This window comes from Arabidopsis thaliana (assembly GCF_000001735.4).
Source record: "Arabidopsis thaliana chromosome 1 sequence".
NCBI classification, from domain to species: Eukaryota; Viridiplantae; Streptophyta; class Magnoliopsida; order Brassicales; family Brassicaceae; genus Arabidopsis; species Arabidopsis thaliana.
Genome location: NC_003070.9, coordinates 13993196 through 14012992, shown reverse-complemented (window position 1 = coordinate 14012992; position 19797 = coordinate 13993196). Strand labels below are relative to the sequence as shown.

The 19797-nt window shown below is 32.6% G+C and overlaps 3 protein-coding genes and 2 pseudogenes across 6 annotated transcripts; 4 read left to right on the top strand and 1 right to left on the bottom strand.

Annotated features, from left to right (window-relative positions):
* Positions 1-2170: 2170 nt before the first annotated feature.
* On the top strand, positions 2171-3320 carry AT1G36950 (RING/U-box superfamily protein; the record flags this gene model as incomplete). Its single annotated transcript, NM_103351.1, has 4 exons — positions 2171-2287; positions 2376-2510; positions 2592-2905; positions 3206-3320. The coding sequence occupies 4 exons, from the start codon at positions 2171-2173 to the stop codon at positions 3318-3320; spliced, it is 681 nt and encodes a 226-aa protein (NP_174888.1).
* Positions 3321-6651: 3331 nt separating this feature from the next.
* AT1G36942 (uncharacterized protein) lies at positions 6652-6846 on the top strand (the record flags this gene model as incomplete). The annotated part of the gene is made up of 1 exon (NM_001123948.1): positions 6652-6846. One exon carries the CDS (start codon positions 6652-6654, stop codon positions 6844-6846), a length of 195 nt encoding a protein of 64 aa, NP_001117420.1.
* A 644-nt stretch (positions 6847-7490) lies between these two features.
* AT1G36940 (myotubularin-like protein) lies at positions 7491-9174 on the bottom strand. Of its 2 annotated transcripts, NM_001198217.1 has the most exons (2): positions 8293-9127; positions 7491-7673 (listed from the first exon to the last, which is right to left on the bottom strand). In NM_001198217.1, exons 1-2 carry the CDS (start codon positions 8833-8835, stop codon positions 7557-7559), a joined length of 660 nt encoding a protein of 219 aa, NP_001185146.1. In that variant the 5' UTR covers positions 8836-9127; the 3' UTR covers positions 7491-7556. The 2 variants fall into 2 exon arrangements, with proteins under 2 accessions (NP_001185146.1, NP_564476.2); NM_103350.3 differs by lacking the exon at positions 7491-7673 and having other exon boundaries at positions 8082-9174.
* Positions 9175-15262: 6088 nt separating this feature from the next.
* Positions 15263-16234, top strand: AT1G36936 (annotated as a pseudogene; the record flags this gene model as incomplete). The annotated part of the gene is made up of 1 exon: positions 15263-16234.
* Positions 16235-17995: 1761 nt separating this feature from the next.
* AT1G36933 lies at positions 17996-19797 on the top strand (annotated as a pseudogene; the record flags this gene model as incomplete). Its single annotated transcript has 1 exon — positions 17996-19797.

Genomic DNA, 19797 nt, shown 5'->3' with positions numbered 1-19797 from the left:
TGTACCGCGGGTTTTTTTAAGGGACGGGTTTGGCGGGACGGGTTTGGCAGGACGTTATTTAATAATAATTGTAAACTATAAAATAAAAATATTTTATAGATAGATATAATTTGCAAACTTTTATATATACTAATTTAATATATAAATTGTCTTCGCGGTGTACCGCGGGTTAAAATCTAGTCTACATATACATTTTTGTAGCCGTTTTAGCAAATAATTCCTCAAGTTAAAACTTATTTACAAGAAATGCCATTAGCATTAATTATTATCAATTAATTAATATTCCTAATTATTAGTATTTCCTTATCTAATATATCTCAATCAATTCTAATTACTTTTAAAAAGGAGAAATCTTAGGACTTTATTAATATTATACTTTATTAAAGATAAATATTATAGTTATTTAAAATTTATAAAATGTTTAGAATATTTAACGAAAAAAGTTTAGAATATATATGATATATGAAATCTATAAAATTAAATAACCATTTCAAAAGAAAAATTTTAAATTGATTTGAATTAGAAATCTTTTAATAAAAATATTATTAGAACAAAAAAAAAGTTTAATTTTACCGAACTGGATTAGATGGTGGGATAGATTTAGAATATTATAATGTATGGATTTTATAATAATTAAATAACCATTTGAAAGAAAAAATTTAAATTAATTTGAACTATACGTATATCTTTTCAATTAAAATATTATTAAAACAAAAATAACAAAAACAAAATGTTTAATTTCACTGAACAGGGTTAGATGGTATGACGGGTGTGGGTCGACAGTAATACAAGACGATATACCACAAGTGAAATCCATTAGATATGCTTAGTTTCAATGAACGGGATTAGATTGTAGGACGGGTTTGGGTCGATAATAATATGATGGATCGACAGTTATACGAGACGGTATACCACGGGTGAAATCTGTTAGATATGTTTAGTTTCACTGAACGGGATTAGATGGTAGGACGGATTTGGGTCGATAGTAATACGAGACGGTATACCACCGGTGAAATCCTAAATATAACAATCAAAATACAATTATATTATCTTAATTAATAAAATAAATATAATTTAAATTTAAATTATTTAGTTATAATTTAGATATTAACTTAAAAAACTGTACGTTATTGCTCCTATATTTTAAATAGTAAAAATCAAACATAGTAATTGTATATTAAATAATATACAAATATAAACTTTGTATATTCAGAAAATATAAAACATTAAATCATATGTATATTTTAATTGATTAAACAAATTATTTTTTTATTCTTAAAAGAACAAATTAGTCTCGCATGTATCGCGGGTTAAAATCTAGTTTTTTTGTATTAAGCTATGCCTTTTCTAGGAAAATAAATCATGGACACTTTAAATTTTCTTTTTGCATAATTAAAATGAAGTTTGTTAGTGATTAATTTTTAGTTCCTATTTTTTCTCAATTAGCTCCCAATCATTAACTAGTTCACGTTCGTATTCCTTTTTGGAAGTTGTAACTACATCTCGAAAAAAAAGGAACATTGATTTAATTATTAAATGATATGCTTTTCGAAAACTAACCCCTATACATTTATCTTTTATTTGACATGCATGTCAATTGTAATAATTACTTTCCATTTAATATTTTCGATATGTCAATCAAAGAAGTCAAATCGATGGTTTTACCGTGTTTCTTAGCGCGAAAACCGATGTAATCAAGCCACAAAACGAAAAATGGCTCCGGAGGTGACCAAAGGTGCGATATAGGGTTTCGTTTGCTAGCTTTTGTTCCGTTTTTTCCGAATAGATTAGGGTTTCATATCGATTTAGTTTTCGTTTTCTAATAAGGGTTTATTCGAATCGAATAGGGTTTTTGTATATTTCTGGGTTTGACTTGGTTTATGCTTGTTTGATTCTGAGTTTCTAAAGGTTGGATATCGATATAAGGGAACAAGATTTCACTGGCTTGTTCACTTCTTCTTCGTTGATTCTTAAACTACCTAATTTCTTAGCTTCTTATTTTGTCAAGCACATAGAAAAAGTAATCTCCTTTTCATTCTATCCGTGAGAAATCTTGTTTTTATTTCCGGAAAAATTCGATTTTTTCTTTGCTTATTTCTGGATTTGAATTGGGTTTATGCTTGTTTGATCTTAAGTTTTTGTATGTTTGGTATCGATATAGGGTTTGAGGATGGATACTGATCCCTACCAGGAATTGAGGATGGATACTGATCCCTACCAGGAATTGAGGATGGATATTGATCCCTACCAGGAATTGAGGATGGATACTGATCATATGACATACGAGGTATGTTTGTCAATATCGCAAGAGAAGACAAAACCTTATAAGTTTATCTTATCATCTTCATTGAGTGTGTTTTTTTGGCTCTGCACAGCAACTTCTACAGCTGTGTAACAGTATGGGCTATGAGAACTCTAGTGTAAAAGCAAGCAACATAGACCGTTGTTTTCGAAACACCAAACCCTCCGAATTTCAATCTCTTGCCGATAAAATATGCTGCATCTGTCAGGTAAAAGTCCAGATTGAGTCTTTAAGAAAGATTATTACAGAAATGAGATGCGTTCATATCCTCAGTGTCAATTGATTACAGGATAGGTTTCAGAGGAGAGCTGGGGTTGGAAAATTGAATTGTGGGCACAACTTCCATATCAACAGCGTGAAACCATGGATATTGACGAAGAAACAGTGTCCGGTGTGTCAGAAAACAGCACACGATGATGAACATCAAACTCAATCATATCAAGTAGAGACAATTGTACTAAGCGATGATGATGAAGAGGACATGAACAGTCGCGATCACCAACAGTATGATCCAGAGCAACTGTTGTTGTTCTATGAAATCCCTACAGGAAGAACACACAGACCATTCTCTCTCACGAGTATGAGGAAGTGGTGGGATCAGGGGTACTTTGATGGCTTTCCAAATTTGAAATTTCTACCCTCTTTAAATTTTTAATAACCATTTTACCCCTATTTGGAAATTGTTTTAACTTAACAAAATGAAATATTAATATTTTTTGCCTAAAATATTTCAAAACAATTTATAATGATTTTTAAAAGCATTTTTTTGGCTGAGAAAAAATTTGTTACTAAAAAAACTTTTGGCGGGAAAAAAGTTTGGCGGAAATTTTTTTTGGCGGGAAATTTTCAATTTCCAATTACATGTTTCTATTAGATGACGGTAATTTGGTCATTTTGTTCAAGGGAAGATGTATTTTTAAAAATGGACAACATAAAAGGGTATTGTTGCAAAAAGGTAGTGAAAAAGGGTAGTTTTGCAAATCCATCCCGCCATATAAATCCGTCCCGTGATAACTAAAAATCAAATTATTCTTATTCTTTTTCTTTTTAATAATGTTTTTATTTAAGATACTTCAAGTCAATTTACAATTTCAATCTAATAAGAAAATTGTATACTATTTTTATCTATTTTTTATATCGAATTCTTTGAACAAAAAATAACAAATTTCTTGTTAAATATTTTGTATCTTTTAAATTAATAAATTTCCTATTTGTATTTATTATCTTCAATATATTTGATTTTGATATATTATATATATATATATATATATACACTTATTGTTTATATTTGTTGTTGAGATCTTTTTAGTGTCTATTTTTGTTTAAAGATATATATATATATATATATATATATTTAATTTTTTTTTATTTTGTTCAGAAAAAGAGCAAATATGTATTTCAAAAATGTTAACTAGATAAAATAAAACTGTTAAGTAGATAAATAAATTAAAATTATTTTTGTAACATGGTATTATAATTTTCTCAATTAAAATTTTTGCAAGTATTATTAGATTGACAAATAGTGTAAATAAGTGTAATGTATGTATGTGACACTTAGGGTTCTAATGAGGATTAAAATATTGCATGACCATCAGGGCGTAGTAACTATAAATCTTTTATCCTAAATTAATTTGTAAGTGCACTAGCAATCATAGTAGTATTTAGGGATATAATTTACAAGGATAAAGAAGATACACAAAAGACTTCCGAAAAACAAAAATAAGTTAGGATAAAAAGGAATTACATGAACTCAAGGAGGTTTTGCAGGAAGAAAATAAAAATAATATTCTCTTCTTAAGGTGTGTTTTGGTCCATTTCATCACCGAACGAGCCTCTAAATAAATATTCTCACCGAACGGGTCTCTAAATAAATATTTTCTTCTTAAGCTGTATTTTGGTCCATTTCATCCTTATATTGCTCACTTTAGTCTCATGGGTCCAAAATCCTAAAAAGTCGTATTTATAGTAAGAATGATTTGTTCTTGAATAAAAGATTCAATAAAACAAATAAAATATTCAGGAACTTTATGACCACATCGGTCAAGAAGGTCGTGTCTAGGCTGCCTGCTACAGTCACTTAGCCTCTCACCCTTGTAAACAGTCATAAATCTTGCCACAATACTGAACTTAATTAAAGAGAATTGACACTTTTACCCTTAAACCTAGTTGGAGCCTATAAATAGTGAAACATAAGATGAAAATCCTATGATCTTTTAGAGCTTGTTTTCATTACCTTCTTCACACAACCTCCAAGGTTGAAGTTGTTGTCCCTTGAAGATCTACTCTTGATCGTCATTGTTTTCTCTTCTCTATTCTTCAAATATTTCATAAACTACCTTTCGAGAGACGAGTTATCTTCTGTGACAAACCTTGATCCAAGGGGTTCAGAACTCTACCCGGAACAACCTAATTTTTGACATAATGTTACCAATCCTTGGTGTTGATCCCTGTGATAGTTGAGTAACATGACTTAGAGCACTTAGCGAATCTGATCCTAAAGTGTCGAACTATGTGTTGTTGCCTACGAAAGGTGAGTAGTAGAGTATAGGGAGATTTTCTGGTTTGACCTATACCTAGGCTAATCGTTTATTTGCCTTTTGTAGTTGTAAACTAGAACGAAACACATAGAAAATTAATAGATAATAACCCTACTTTGTCGAGAACCATGATACCCTGAAAAACTTTCCTTTATTTGCTTTCTTATTTCATTGCATTAGTCATTGGGAAACACAAAATCAAAACTCCTAAGATTAGTTTTGTCTTATCCATATCTTCTTCTATGAATTCAATATCTCTAGCTATCACTCTCTGTCGGATCAATCTTTAAATATTACTACTAATTCATGTGCATTTCCAGTTAACGTGTGGTCTCTAAAGTAAAACCTTGAGACAAAATTAATCGCATATCAGATAACACACCCATGTAAGTAGAAGACGTTTTGTTCTCGTCAACAATTAATTAAGCAAATTGAAGTGTCCATAACATAGTGAATAGCGAGGAGTTTCCAGTCATATGATGGGAAGCCCTATATAAGTTATAACATCTCCATATATCTTACCAAAAACCTTCTTTTGATTACTACCTCCACATATCTTTTCAGCAACCATCATGTGAATCACCTTTTATTGCTTAGGTGAGAACTCGAGAAATAGAGGCATTAGAAGATTTTGTGTGTGCTACGTAAGCCTAAGCTAATCCAAGACCTATGGTAGATGGACCTCGGTCTCCATGCAAGCTTTGAAACCATATTCGAACAGACCGATCATTCTATTTAGTCCACCATTCAGGATAGCCATGTAAATGCGAGCAATACACATTCTTGTGACCAAATTTGCCACATTGAGAACAGAGAATCTGATCTCTGTTTTACTTGTTCCTTGTTAAAACATATATTTTGGTCGGATAACAAAACCAGTGGAATCACCACTCAAATCACGATGTGTTGACATTAGATCAATAACAAGTAACAAAATAAACTAAGTCTTCATGCTACGTACTCGCATGACTTTGCATAGAGGATTCTTTGTTCTTTATGTTTCACCTTCGAATGGGCTTGTGCAAGGTGTAATAGAAGTTCCCAACTAACCAACAACCAATTTACTGAAATCCATGATTCTATATTAGAGCTATTAACTACCAGTTTGGACAAAGTACCATCAACTAAATCCATCTTCTTATTGGCTCGAAGGGTATTAAGCATCGTGTATGCCTATTCGTTGTAATTTTCTCCATTGAGAAGCATTGATATAATTATCAAACCAAGATTTTTTAGAAAGAATAAAAAAAGAAAGGCGTCGTGGAATCACCACTAGCTACAACCGCTAATTTACAAGCATGGAGATTTGGAGATTTGTATGTGTAACATTCCGGTTTTAGGAATATAATAATGCATGTAGATAGATTTGAAAGAATTGATTTGGCCACCTATATCATATAAGTTCACTTATCTTTTCGATCAAACATCCTGAGAAAACTCTACAGTTAACTGTTTCAGAGCAATATTAATGGGGTCAATTGATAAACTCTTTGAGGAAATCTGCTTAAGGTTAGCTTCAACCCTGGGGAGCTATCTACCAAAAGCAATATTTCGATAGAAGAGGGGATCGAAATCCTTGAGGAGGAATGTAACGAGGACAAGACTCCTATCTTGGGGACTATGGGAAGGAACCCTTAGCCTCAACCAAAACGGTGGAAATGAGTGAATTTTTCTCTTATCTGCTGCTATCTGAATCGACTAAGTGTCCAGGAGAAGAGGAAATTATTTCCACCATCTCAACTGAAGCAAAGAAATGGACTGAACGAGCAAGACTGACCACGGAAGGAACGACGACCGAACAAGGGCTAGAACATGGTGGAGCAGCAGAGGAACTTAGACGGACAAGGAGGAAGAGCAAAGGAAAGGAGCTTTTTCTTCTTCTTAGCCATTGTGGCTTTTTCGTTTGTCATTGTGAGGCCAGCCGACGGCGACAAATTAGGGTTTGGTGACTTAATGCCGAAAAAGTCGCCTTTTTATTGTCGAAAAGATAAATATACCCATTTTTAGTTACTATCCTAGCTGGATAAATTGCTGGATAACATTTAAAACCGTAATAGTCCGTTTTGACATACTCATGCACTTATACCACAGCTGTTCACGTTTAGTTCAGCCAAACCATAGGTAGCTACAGTAAATGTGATTTTCTTTAATTGGATTTAGAATGTCTTACTAAAAATTTTATAAAAAAATGCATGTGTCGGGTCGGTTTAGGTTGAGCTGTGCAATAATGCAGAATTCTGAACATTACGAAGTAATTCTTGATTGCTTTTATTAACTACGGATTACAAAGTGTGATATAATCAATTCAGACTGTCTCAAATCCATTTTTTATTTTTTTTCATTCTTCATTTTCCTTTGACACAAATATGATGATTAAATCTACCTTTAACAAAAAACAAACATCAAATTTGGTGAAAATCATGCAATAACGTCTTGAACAAATCATATATGAAAAAGGACGATAAAATATAGGGCTTATTGTCAAAACAGGTCATTTTTTATTAAAATCTTTGATTTTGAGATCTTTTGGGTTGGGCTTTGAAAAAGAGTACTTTAGGCTAGCGAGAAAGACTATTTTACCCCTATCAACTGTATCTTCTTCTTTGTTCTCTTTTTCCGACCACCACCACGTTTCCTCCGCCAAATTTTTCAGATTTGTTTCTGTTATATTCGCCACCGGATTCTTTTGTTTCGACTACGTTCACAAAAACTAAACCCTAAAGGATAGTGCACATAGGGAACCCAAGGAGAAAATCAAACGAATTGAGAGTATTCATCTTCTTCCTCTCTTTTTTTCTGTCAAATTGTGAAGTAGATAAACCAAACTTGTCTATCTAATCGAAAAAATGATATAATATATGCTAATTTACACAAACCCAAACCCAAAACAAATGCTTGAAATCCTTTTCGCTAACTTTCTAATGGCTTATCAGTTTCCAATTGAGAAGCTTAAAATCTCTTCTTCTTTTTTTCTGCAATTTTGAAAGTTGGTGTATTAACCATGAATTGAGTTTGAAGAGAGGAAGGAGAAACTGAATCTGACGACAGGGAGGTGCCAACAATAACAGAGCAAACATGAAATTTGTATTGACCATATGATAAGATGTTTCAATGTCGAATGAATGAGTTGATGAAGCAAGGGTACAAGCGTCATTTCATATAAGAAAAAGTACCTGAATTTGTAAGTCATCATGAAAGTACCTAATCTTGTAAGTTTTTAAGTTTTTTAGGCATTCTAGATAAATATCTCTAAAATATATGATTGGTAATATTGAAAGACAACCAAAAATTATGATTTAACGAAGAAGAAGAGAGAAGAAGAAGAGAGAAGAGCATAAAGTATGAATTTTCTATTTGTACAAACTATATTAATAACTAAATTTATAACAACAAATAAGAAGCCTTTTTTTGCTAATTAAAGCTTTTTTTGCTTTGATTGATCCAAACTCAAACAGTTGTAACTTTCAGCTGATGAACTCCATTGGTTTGAATCTGCAAACTCCGTAGTTGACAACCACCAGATCTCCTCTTCCAAAGATTCTCCGCCGCTTTATCTCCGGCGCCACCGTCGTGTGTCTTTTTAACCACCGGCAAAGGTGGGTCCAATTCAGCAACGTCGATAACATCAATCTTTTTGTTACCAAACTCCTCCTTTCTTATTCTTCCACGACTAGTCCTGGTAGTGGTGGTAGTGGGAGCGGAGAAAGAGAGATTCTTGCCGGAGAAAAGACGTTTAAGCTTGAAGTAACGGTGCTGAGCGACGGGGGTGATGGAGGTGGAGGTGGTGGTGGTGGTGGGGAAGCCGGTGATCTTGTTGCTACGTTTGACTTGACCAATGCAGCTGATTTTGGGAGATAAAGGATCGGCTTGTTGGTATGAGTCATCTTGATGTGATTTAGCCGGGAGGGTCACGTTCTTGATGGAAGGTCTTGAACATAACATTGGTAAGAAAGTTGGTCTTTGGAACTGAACACTGTTTTGTCTCGTCTCCATCATCTTGATCTTCTTCTTGATTACTCTTAAGACACAAGAGAGATGAAACTTCTTGATTTCACAAAAGGACTTAGTTTCTTATTTGTGTGAGGGAGAGAAAGAGAAATAGGAGAGTTTGGGTTTGTGGTAGTTGGAGAGTTAGAAAACTTTGATGGTTACTTAAAATAAGGAGATATAGAGAGGCTTTGGTCAAAGTGGCTTTATCATTAGAGCAGACATGTCATTATTTTTGGGTTTCACACTCACAATCACTTTCAGATTTCTTTCCAGAATATTGGCTTCTTCCCAATCTGGTAAATTATATGGCTTCTCTATTTTTTTTTATATAAAATATTATCTCTTCAGGAATATCTGCTTTTTTAATAATTGAGATTTCCTATTGGCTTGTAGGTAGGAAATGAAATAATTGAGAATATTGCCATTTTTGAAAGTTATAAGAAAATATTCACGTCAAACACATATTCTTACTCAAATATCATTCTACTCAAAGTTGCATTAACAAATTTCTTATATGCTGTGTTAAAAGGTTTAGTATATTATAACCGATCTATTTCATTTAGATATTATAGTTGATTAAAAAGAATAGTAATTATATTAGTTTTGTATTTATTATTATAACATATAAGTACGCAGTGTACAATTTACCATGTAACCATTGCTGACAAAAGTGTACCACCAAATGTAAGCATCAGCTTCAAACTTTGCACGAGGAAATGGGACAATGCTTAAATGGACCGCTAATTTAACATTACATCAGCCAGTTCACATTGACACTGTTATTAATCACACCAATACACTTCTACAGTTTTTTTCATTATAAAAGATTTTAAATTATAAATCTGACCAACGAAGTTATTAAAATTTGGTGTTAGCATGTGGACATAGATATATATTAAGACATACTATTATTATTTTCATACAGTTAGATCCGAAAAACACAACAAAAATCAGTATCGTAGAAAAAATCTACGAGCCAACTAGTCCTAAGATCAAAATAATAAATTCTAATTTTGAAAATTCAACAAATAAAAACATTTTTTGTGGTTTTTTATCCATAAAATATATTATGCCGATTTGAAATCGGATTTTGAAGTATGCAGTCAATAATAACAGTAATTTAGAGGAATACACTACTAGTAAGTTTTATTTTTACTATGGTTTTAAATGGTAACTTCACCGCTATGCGGTGACGGATTTACGTTGGAAGAAAGTATGGCATGTGCCCCATACACATCCTATAATTTTTACTTTATCATCTAGTTGTTTAAAATATCTATTAGCTAATTTGGTGGAGTTGCCCATATAATGTGAAGGAAGTTGGGTTCGATCCCCAACTGCGGATCAAATATGGTGCAAATACGGTGCGGTTCCAATAATAACAAAATATTATATATATATATATATATATATATATTTTTTTTTTTTCTGTTACTATTAGAACCGCACCGTACTTGATACGAAGTTGATCCGCACGTCTCTATTTAAAGCATATATTTAACTAGACGACATGAATTTTTTTCTTAAACAACCTTATGTAACATGAGATGACCAAAAAAAAAGACCACGCTACATGTAAGATTTTTTTTTCTTATAATGAGACCAGTCATTACTAAAAAGGAGCATGAGCATGAAGTACGAATGTTCAAAAAAATAAATAATGAAGGCTAGTTGTGCCCTAGTTGTAATTGGTTCTTTTGAGTCTCACTTAACCACTCGCGTGAATAGAAACCCATCATTTATTCATTTTGATGCCTACATTTATTGAGCCTGCAAAAAACATATTAAATGGTTATAGTATCATTAAGATTTAGTTAATTTTAATTGTAGAAAGAAGGCCTAACCATAATGGCTCCAAGACATGTAGTTCTATTCTATCTTTTCCCAAGAAAGGTACAAATTTGATGGTAAAAAGTTAATGAATTATGTACTAATGTCTACTGTCTTTGTCCCCTTCTTCCTATACACTTCAGTCTACTTTTTCATTTTATAATCACTGTTGCATTATTCGGATCTCTCCAAAATAATTATTTCTCATAGCCACTTAGTGACATTTTATAATAATAAATATCATGTTTAATGGTGATCTATAAATTATTTTCTATATAACAAATGACATATTTTGAAATTTACTATAAAAAATTACAACTGAGATGGTAGCTTTATCTTTAGTTCAATTTAGTGTTTCTCAAGCTTATAAATTCAACGCTTATTAAAAGTCATAAAACTAACAATTTCATGGTTTGTTGGATTTATCATTTCGTGAAGAGTACCTTAACAACGAACATCACTGTTGAGTGTGGATAGATTTGTACTTTACAATTTACAGATTTTCATATGTAATTGCGTAATTTTCTCAAACTTTTACGTTTTTTTTTTTCTTCCAAAATCTAAGATTCAGAGTTGTCAGACCTCATGTATACAGATAGTCTCAGCCATTTTCTAGAAAAGATTTTGACTGACCATAACAGGAAAAACGACTTAGTTAAATACAAGCTTATTATATATAAAATAAAAAGGGAAAAATGTTGAGAAAATTGAGAACTTTCAAATTTGAAATGAAGAAATCATTAACTTTTGAAATGTTATTTAAGTCTCAAAGTTTAGTTTGACTTTATAATAAAATGGTTAAATTTTGTTGACTGAATTGTTTTAGGTATATACCGTTAAATTTTTGTTAACTGACGGATTTATTTTTTTTGTAGCGTTTGGATTTAAAACGATACATTATATATATTTAAAAAATATCTTATAAGCTTTCTTACGTTTTTTTTGGATTTTCTCTTTAATGATATCTTATATATATATTTATACAGTTTATTTATTTTTTAAACGCTACCAAAAATTAACTATGTCATCTTTTTATTTACAGAAATTTAACGATATGTCTAAAATAGAACTTGTCTAATCCTTTTGGAACACCACTTCATAATTTGTTTCAAAATGCATAATTATGAAGTTGAAAAAAGAAGCATAATTATGAGATTTTGTTCCTTACGTTAATCCGAATATGTTAAATCTAACATGTCATCAGTGCTTTTTCTAATTTGTCGTCCTCATGATCAGTGTTTAAGAGACGTTCATATTGTAGTATAATAATATAATTTCCAACAGAAAATAAAAGGAAGCATGTGGTCATCACTTATAACTTATAAGCAAACTATAATGCTCGCGGGATCTCTGTTGCCTAGTAATTAAAAGGACTCTCGACTACTTTACAAATTATTTAAAATAAAACACCACTAATCTGACGTACTCAACAAAAAAGAATCTTACACCGAACCAATGATTTGCAACAATGAACTACACCGATTTTTTTCCCGATAAACCGTGAATGTTTCAGATATTTGACCCATAACTTTCTTTTGTCAAATGTTCAACTTTATATTCTAATTTTAAAAATAATTTTTACTAAAAAAAATAAAAATTCAGAAGATTGAAGGACCAAGTCTTCTCTGCCGCTTGTGCCTATCATTTTTTTGGTTTTTACCTTTGTTGCTTTTGTATATGTATTTGGATTTGTTCTCTTACATCTAGGGTTCAATTTTTGCTGCTTTGTGTTTTTAGTGTTTTTTTTGTTTCTCTTATATAGGGCTGTGTTTTCAGGGATATCTTCGTTTTCGTCCGGCTTTGTTTCCGAAAACTTTAACTTCTTCCGTCGGTTTTTGCTTCTCTTATTTGGGCTCTATGTAATTTCTTGGTTCCACACCAAATTTATCAATCAAATTTCAGTTTTAGTTTTAGTGACACAAAAAAAAAATAGAAGGACCAAGTCCCTTGTACCACCATCCATGTAATAATATACAACGATTATATATAGGAGGAGATTAATGTTTTAGTACCATAACAAAACAAAAAAATGTTCTTTCATCTTATTAATTAAATTTAGATTTCTCATCCATGTTTGGTAAAGAGAGACCCACATGAGAAACAAAGTGAATCAAATGACAGATCAATAAAGTAGGAAAAAAACAAAGTGAAGAAAGTTAGTGAAACAAAACAAATACGATTACATAATGAAGATAACTAATAATAATAAAAATTGGGAGATGTACACAACTCACCCGACCAAAATGCATGTGCTTGGCACGTGAAAAGTACGTTACTCGTGATTTTTTCACTTTATCGTAGTTTCCTCCATAGTCCATAATACACACGATTGGGACTAATGGACATTTTGAGATAATGGAAGAGAAGAACTTAACGAGCTTAGAAAGGACAACAACAAGTGTCCAACAAACAAAGACCACTTACTGTTTGGATAATAAGTCTTAGGTCTTGTAAGGAGTCTACGTATGACTTGTCACCGAAGCAAAAGACCCATCACAGCTTTGCTGTTCTCAACTTTCAATATTATATGATTCTAATCCTGAATGCTGAATCCACTATTGGGAACTGAATACTAACAAATCAAATTAGCTGTCAACACTGTTCTATGACCCCCTACGTGCGCCTATTAAACTATTCAATATTATTCTATGAAGACTATGTTGATGGTGAACCAACTAAAACAAAAAACAATGCACGAGCTGTTGGGCCCAATACGAAAGAAACTGGGATGTAATTATGTAAAGTTAGCAAAGACAGATCATAGGAAGATATTATAATGAACTTGGTAAAGTTAAGTTAATCGGCGCTTGGGGCACTGATGCAAATAGTGATATTTTAACTGAGGCACGTCTATTACTTGCTGGTTGAAAACTGTTTCTAAACTTTCTCTTCGATTTGGGCTTGGGTTTGGGCTTGAACCACGGCCTTTGAATTTTTTTCCAAAGATTCTCTTTCGAGGTAATACACTAAAAAAAAAAAAGCGAAGTTATTTTTTGGGTGAATTGCAAAAATGACGGTTTTGAAAAAAGTTATTAAATATATAGCACTATAATGTGCGTAATTCATTTGATAGCACATGTCAGTTGGGAAAATACATTAAACTCCTTTCCACATATACGTTTGTAGAGAAAGAGAAGTCTCAGACAAGAGGAAAGAGAATTATATATGATTAAAATATATTCATCCTCTTAATCTTGTTTACTACATTAGTTTAAACAGATTATTTGGTTAAAGTTAATAATACTATTGAAAAAGCAGATTTTTGAATTTTAAAAATCGGAAACGAATTTCTTAAAAAATGAATAGTGGTATCAAGTTCTATACACATCGTCGTAGAAAGATAGAATAGTATATATTTGTTCAAATAGAAACGTTTGTTCCCATGAATCCAAATAATCAATTAAATACTTTTTGATGGAAGGATACTAAACCCTAAGATAATATATAGGGAACCCAAGGCTTTTAATATAAAACACTAATCAAATCACTTAACATCCTTAATCAAAACAAACAATTTATTTTAAAACGTATATAGTACAAGGTATACGTAAATAGTATATTCACAAAATAAAATAGTATCTCTCAAAAATTTCTCAAAATCAAAATCGATTTATTGGTTCCCAATATAGTTCTGATATCTCACTCCAACATTTATGGATTGGCATTTCGTCGCCACACTTCATCTATCCAAATCCAAATTGGAGAAGAAGTAACATCTGTAGTTGTTAAATAAGGAACCCAATAAAAACACCAAACAAAAACCCCAACAAAACCGGAGTAAAAAAATATGATCATGTCTCTGTAAATTAAAACCCCAACAAAATCGGAGTAAAAAAATATGATCATGTCTCTGTAAATTAAAACCCCAGCGGAATCAGAGTGAGTCCTACACGACGTGTCAGCAATTTACTCGACTATCTCTCCTCGAGACTTTACACGGCCTGCCCCCCAAAAAAATCAAAAGCTTAAGATTTCGTGACATCAACTTTTCTGGACAAAAACTCCAATTCATATTTTTATAGTTACCAAGAGAAGAAGATGACTTAAGCAATATGAGGAAGAAAAACGTGTACTTCACACCAAGGCCAAACCTGTCTTTATTACACAAAATATAGATAATATCTTCTTCCTTTTTTTGATGTGTTAGTTTCTTAATTTATAAAAAAAATTTGGTTATAGAGTCAAATTTCCCTTATTTTTTCTTTGAGGCACTTATCCTCCAAGTTTTTCTCTCCTAAATATATCTATGTTGTTTTATTATAAAATGTAGAAAAAGTGAAGAATCTTACTTCACTCTCCATTTCTCTTACGTCTTCCCTTCATATATATATATATCAAATATAATAATATATTTTGTTTATGCGTTCTATTTTACAACACTTTGAGTGATGGTATAACAGATCGATCATTTATTTGTTCAAATATTTTTTGAAGTAACATTTAAATTATGTTATATTGATTTTAATTTATTTATATAAAATAACATACATGTTATTTTTGGAGTATGAGACTATGTCTCCTCCTTAATCAAATGATAGACTTTACTTCTTTAAAATACCATAAATAGCTTAATAATTGAATGATTATTTTTATATAGATAATCATGTCAAATCTGGCTAAATTCGATGTCGTTGCCCTAAATATATCTGGCAAAAATTATATGACATGGGCATATGATGTTAAGATGCATCTAAGATCAAATAGGTTTCTGAGCACCACAGATGCATCTAAAACGACATAAGATGAGACCAAAGCTAAAGCCATGATATTCGTACGCAATCATCTCGATGACAATTTAAAAAATGAATACATCATAAGAGAATATCATGTGGATCTATGGCAATCACTTAAAGATTGTTTCGATCATAACATATGTGATTTTGCCAAAAGGCAGACATGAATGGCTAAATCTCCGGTTCTTGGATTGCAAAAGTGTTGGTGATTATAATTCCGCCATGTTCGAAATCACCTCCAGGATGATATTATGTGGTGAAAAGTGAGTGATTATAATATTGTTAAAAAAACGCTCTCCACCTTTCATTCTGTAAATGCAATCCCTTCAACATCAATACCGGCCCAAAAGATACACTCGTTATTCTGAGTTGATGCAAGTCCTTTGCGTTGCTGAGCAAAATAATGAGCTCGTCATGATGAATCATTTATCTCGCCCACTTGGATTAACTCCACTTTTAGAAGTGAATGTTGCTACATTCGATGATGATAATTGGTGAGGACCCGGACCTTGGCCTGGCTGTGGTCTTGGTCGTGGGAATGGTCATGACTGAGGAAAAGGAAGAAGTTTCCATCCCAGTGATTTCAACACGGAAAAATCGAACAAAAACCTTCAAGTGAATGATGTTGGTAATGTTAATAAAAGGCATGTTGAAAAGCACTTGCCACAGATGCGGCATGAAAGGACGTGTCGTATACCAAAGTATTTAGTCGATATGTATCATGCTTCACAAAAAGCGAAGAAAGGGATGTTGAAATTAATCTCATCTGTGATGAGCTGGGATCTTCCTTTAAAGGTCAAGATGATGATAATTATCTTGATATGGTAGATTTTCTTGATTGATCATGACACCGAGAAATCAGTGTAATGTATTATAGCCATATGTATGACAAGAATTATACATGCTTTAATTATGGGATAACACTTTTATTGTAATATATTATGACATATGGATAGCCTATGTCAAAATTTAATGAATACATATTTTATCCAGAAAATATCAAAATACGAGATTGAGGATGAAGATATATGTCTGGCGCACAATGCTTCTACGCACACAATTAATTGATAACATATGTTTTATTAGTTTTTCCATGGAGAAATCAAGATTAAATAGACACTTCAAGGCATATTTCAAGTATTTAAGCATCAAGGAAGAATGATGAGTTTTCGAGCAAAAAAGTAGAAGTTGATCAAATTCCGCTTTAGTACAGTTTATGTGCTTTAGATGTTTGGCATCCGGCGAAGATCTTCCTGATCACGAAATCAGGGTATCTGGGTGTCATTGGAAACCTAGAGGAGTCAAGATTAACGTCGAAGTCGAATCAAAGCAATCCAAGAAGCCGTTTAGACGTTATGGCCCGAAGAGTGAAGACATGTCCTAGAATCGCTGTTTGGAAATGATCAATCTAAAACCACCGGCCTTGGAGACTTGAACCCGGGCGTCCCCTCGATTTTTCCACTGACCACTAAGGCGCACAACCACTCCTTCCCTTCCTCTTGCCACTGAATTCAAGTCCTCCTACGAAGCCCAGGTTTTTGGCCCATCACTTACTAATCAATAGAAAGACGCTTCTACCCTTTAACCTAATGAAGGCCGATAAATACTAAGATTAGGGGAAACCCTAATCACAACCCATGAAATTAGGCTACCTCCCTTGCTTTCGAGCCGTCGCTCCTCTGGTTCTTCATTGTTTTCTCTTTTTTTCTCTTCTCTTCTCTATTCTCTACTTGTAAAAGGAAGAAGACTCATCAACTTTGGATTCCCAGAGAAGATCTCTAAACCCTTTCCTATACCCATACTCTTTTTATGCAATTTCTTATTCATATGATGTTGTGTTCTTTGAGTAGATATCTAGTTAGGTTTAAGGGGATTTCGAAGGGTATTCATGGGGACCTTAGATACAATTTAGGTTGGCGGTTTCTATGGTTTTGTTTGATCCTTTACACTTTTCTTTCTAGTTGAGTTTGATCTTAATGCATGTATGTCCAGCACGTTACCTAGTACATGATCTTAGATATTTTATACTTGGCAGAATCTCGTATAATTGCTTGAACCTAACTCACAAATGAATATTGTGTTAGAACCATGTGATTGCTGAGTTATAGGGCACTATGGACTAGAATCAAACTTGAACTTAATGCTTTGATCTATGCGTCGTTGCCATGTTAGCACTTAGAGCCTAGGGTTAACTGAGTAGCGGAGTATAGGGAGATTAGCCGGCTTCCACCTATAACCTAGGTCTAGCTGAACTTGAATGAGCTTCGTATGTCTAAGAACTTGGAAGTAAACAAAGCTAACCATGTTATCACTTGAATTGGAATCTAAATCTTTATTTGAACCATGTTGCGCGGAGAAAACCCCGAAAACCTAACGCCTTCACCATCTTGCTTTACACCCGCTCTTTTCATTGTCGTTTACTTTTATTGCCTTTCTATTGTTTCCTTTTATTGCACTCTTTACTTAGTTTCATTATATACACAAAACCCTTCTCTTTCGGTTGTCTTGGCATGGTTAACTAACTTGAGTCCTACCTTGTAGCTACACTTCCTATGGATTTGATCGTTAAATACTACAACAGATTTGTTGTGCACTTGCAGTAGTCGTGTGGTCTTTCAGGTAAAAGCGTAAAGCAAAAAAAACACGCATCAACAATCTTTAAAAATAAAAAGTACTTCTTCTCTCTCAAAATAAAATGCTTAGCTAGAAGTGTGAGTACTATATATGGCCATGCAAATATTATTATTGGTTTTGGCAAAGCTAATTTTACAATGTCAAGGTAATCTCATTTTAAAGTAAATGATGCATTATATTCGCCTAAGTCTAAAAAAAACTTGATAAGTTTCAAAGGTATCCGAAGTAATGGATATCATATAGAGACTATGAATAAAGATGGCATTGAATATCCTTGCATAAAATCTGAGAGACAATATATATTAGAAAAATTACCAATGTTATCCTCCAGATTATATTGCACCAAAATAAATATAATCGCATCAAATGTTACAATAAACTTGAGTGAGTTTACTAGTACATTTAAAACATGACATAAAAGACATGGACATCCTGGTTCAGTTATGATGCAAAATTTGTGCAAAATTCTAATGGCAATCCATTTGAAAAATCAAAAAATATTTAAATCTGGTGAGTGTTCCTGTAAAGTACGTTCTCAAGGAAAACTCATACTAAGGCCATCGTCAACCAAAATTGGGAAAGAAAGGCCTCAATTCTTGTTGAGAATTCATGGCTATATATGTAGGCTAATCCACCCACTATACAGACCGTTTCGATATTTTATGGTATTAATTGACGCATCTACTAGATAGTCACATGTATGTCTTTTGACAACATGAAACACGGCTTTTGTAAGATTCATTGCCCAAATAATCAGTTCAAGGCACAATTTCCTGATTATGCCATAAAGAAATTAACGTTTGATAATACTAGAAAATTTATTTCACAAGCCTTTAATGACTATTGTGTATCGATGGGAATCAATGTAGAGCATCAGGTCCCTCATGTTCATACACAAAATGACATGGCCAAGTCTTTAATTAAATGGTTGTAACTCATTGTTAGACCGTTTAGGGGGAAGAATTCATCAAATGCATATGATTAAAGATATAGAATGGGGGCACCATCTTTAAAATATCTTGATCCCCCCCCCCTCTCCCCCACGAAGCAACGTGAGCTGAAAGTACAAAAGATTATACATTTACATAATATGAAAAATTAATTACCAGATTCGTTCACTGATACAAGAATGGTGACAAAGTCATATATCTCCGCTGCAAAACATCAAGAGTTGAAATTCCTAGAGAGCTAGAATTAGATGGGAGCAAAGTTAATGAACCTTAGGTTTAATTAAAGTGTTGGAGGCCTATTGGGTCAAAAGATAAAAATTCTCGAAAGAAAATGAAAATGGGAGAAGAAAATGAAAAGGTTCTTCAAAAAGAACCAAGTCCTAGGAACGATAGAAAATTATTAGATTTCCATTAACTATGCCCATGATGGTATCATATGAGATAGAGATGATACTAATGATGAAAATAGAATATTCTCCTTTTCTTTATCTAAAGAGATCGATCATGAGAATGATGATCCAGATCCAAAGACATTATTCGAGTGCAAGAAAAGGTTTGATTGAGAGAAATGGAGAAATGCCATGCAAGTTAAATTGCACTCCCTTAATAAAAGAATTGTCTTTGGACCTATTGTCACTGCATCTAAAAGTGTAAAACCAGTTGGATACAAGTGGGTATTCATGCGAAAAAGAAATGAGAAATATGAGATAACACGATATAAAGCCCGACTTGTTGCACAAAGTTTCTCTTAAAGATAAGGAGTTGATTATGAAGAAACATATTCTCCGATCATGGATACAATTACATTCAGGTACTTAATG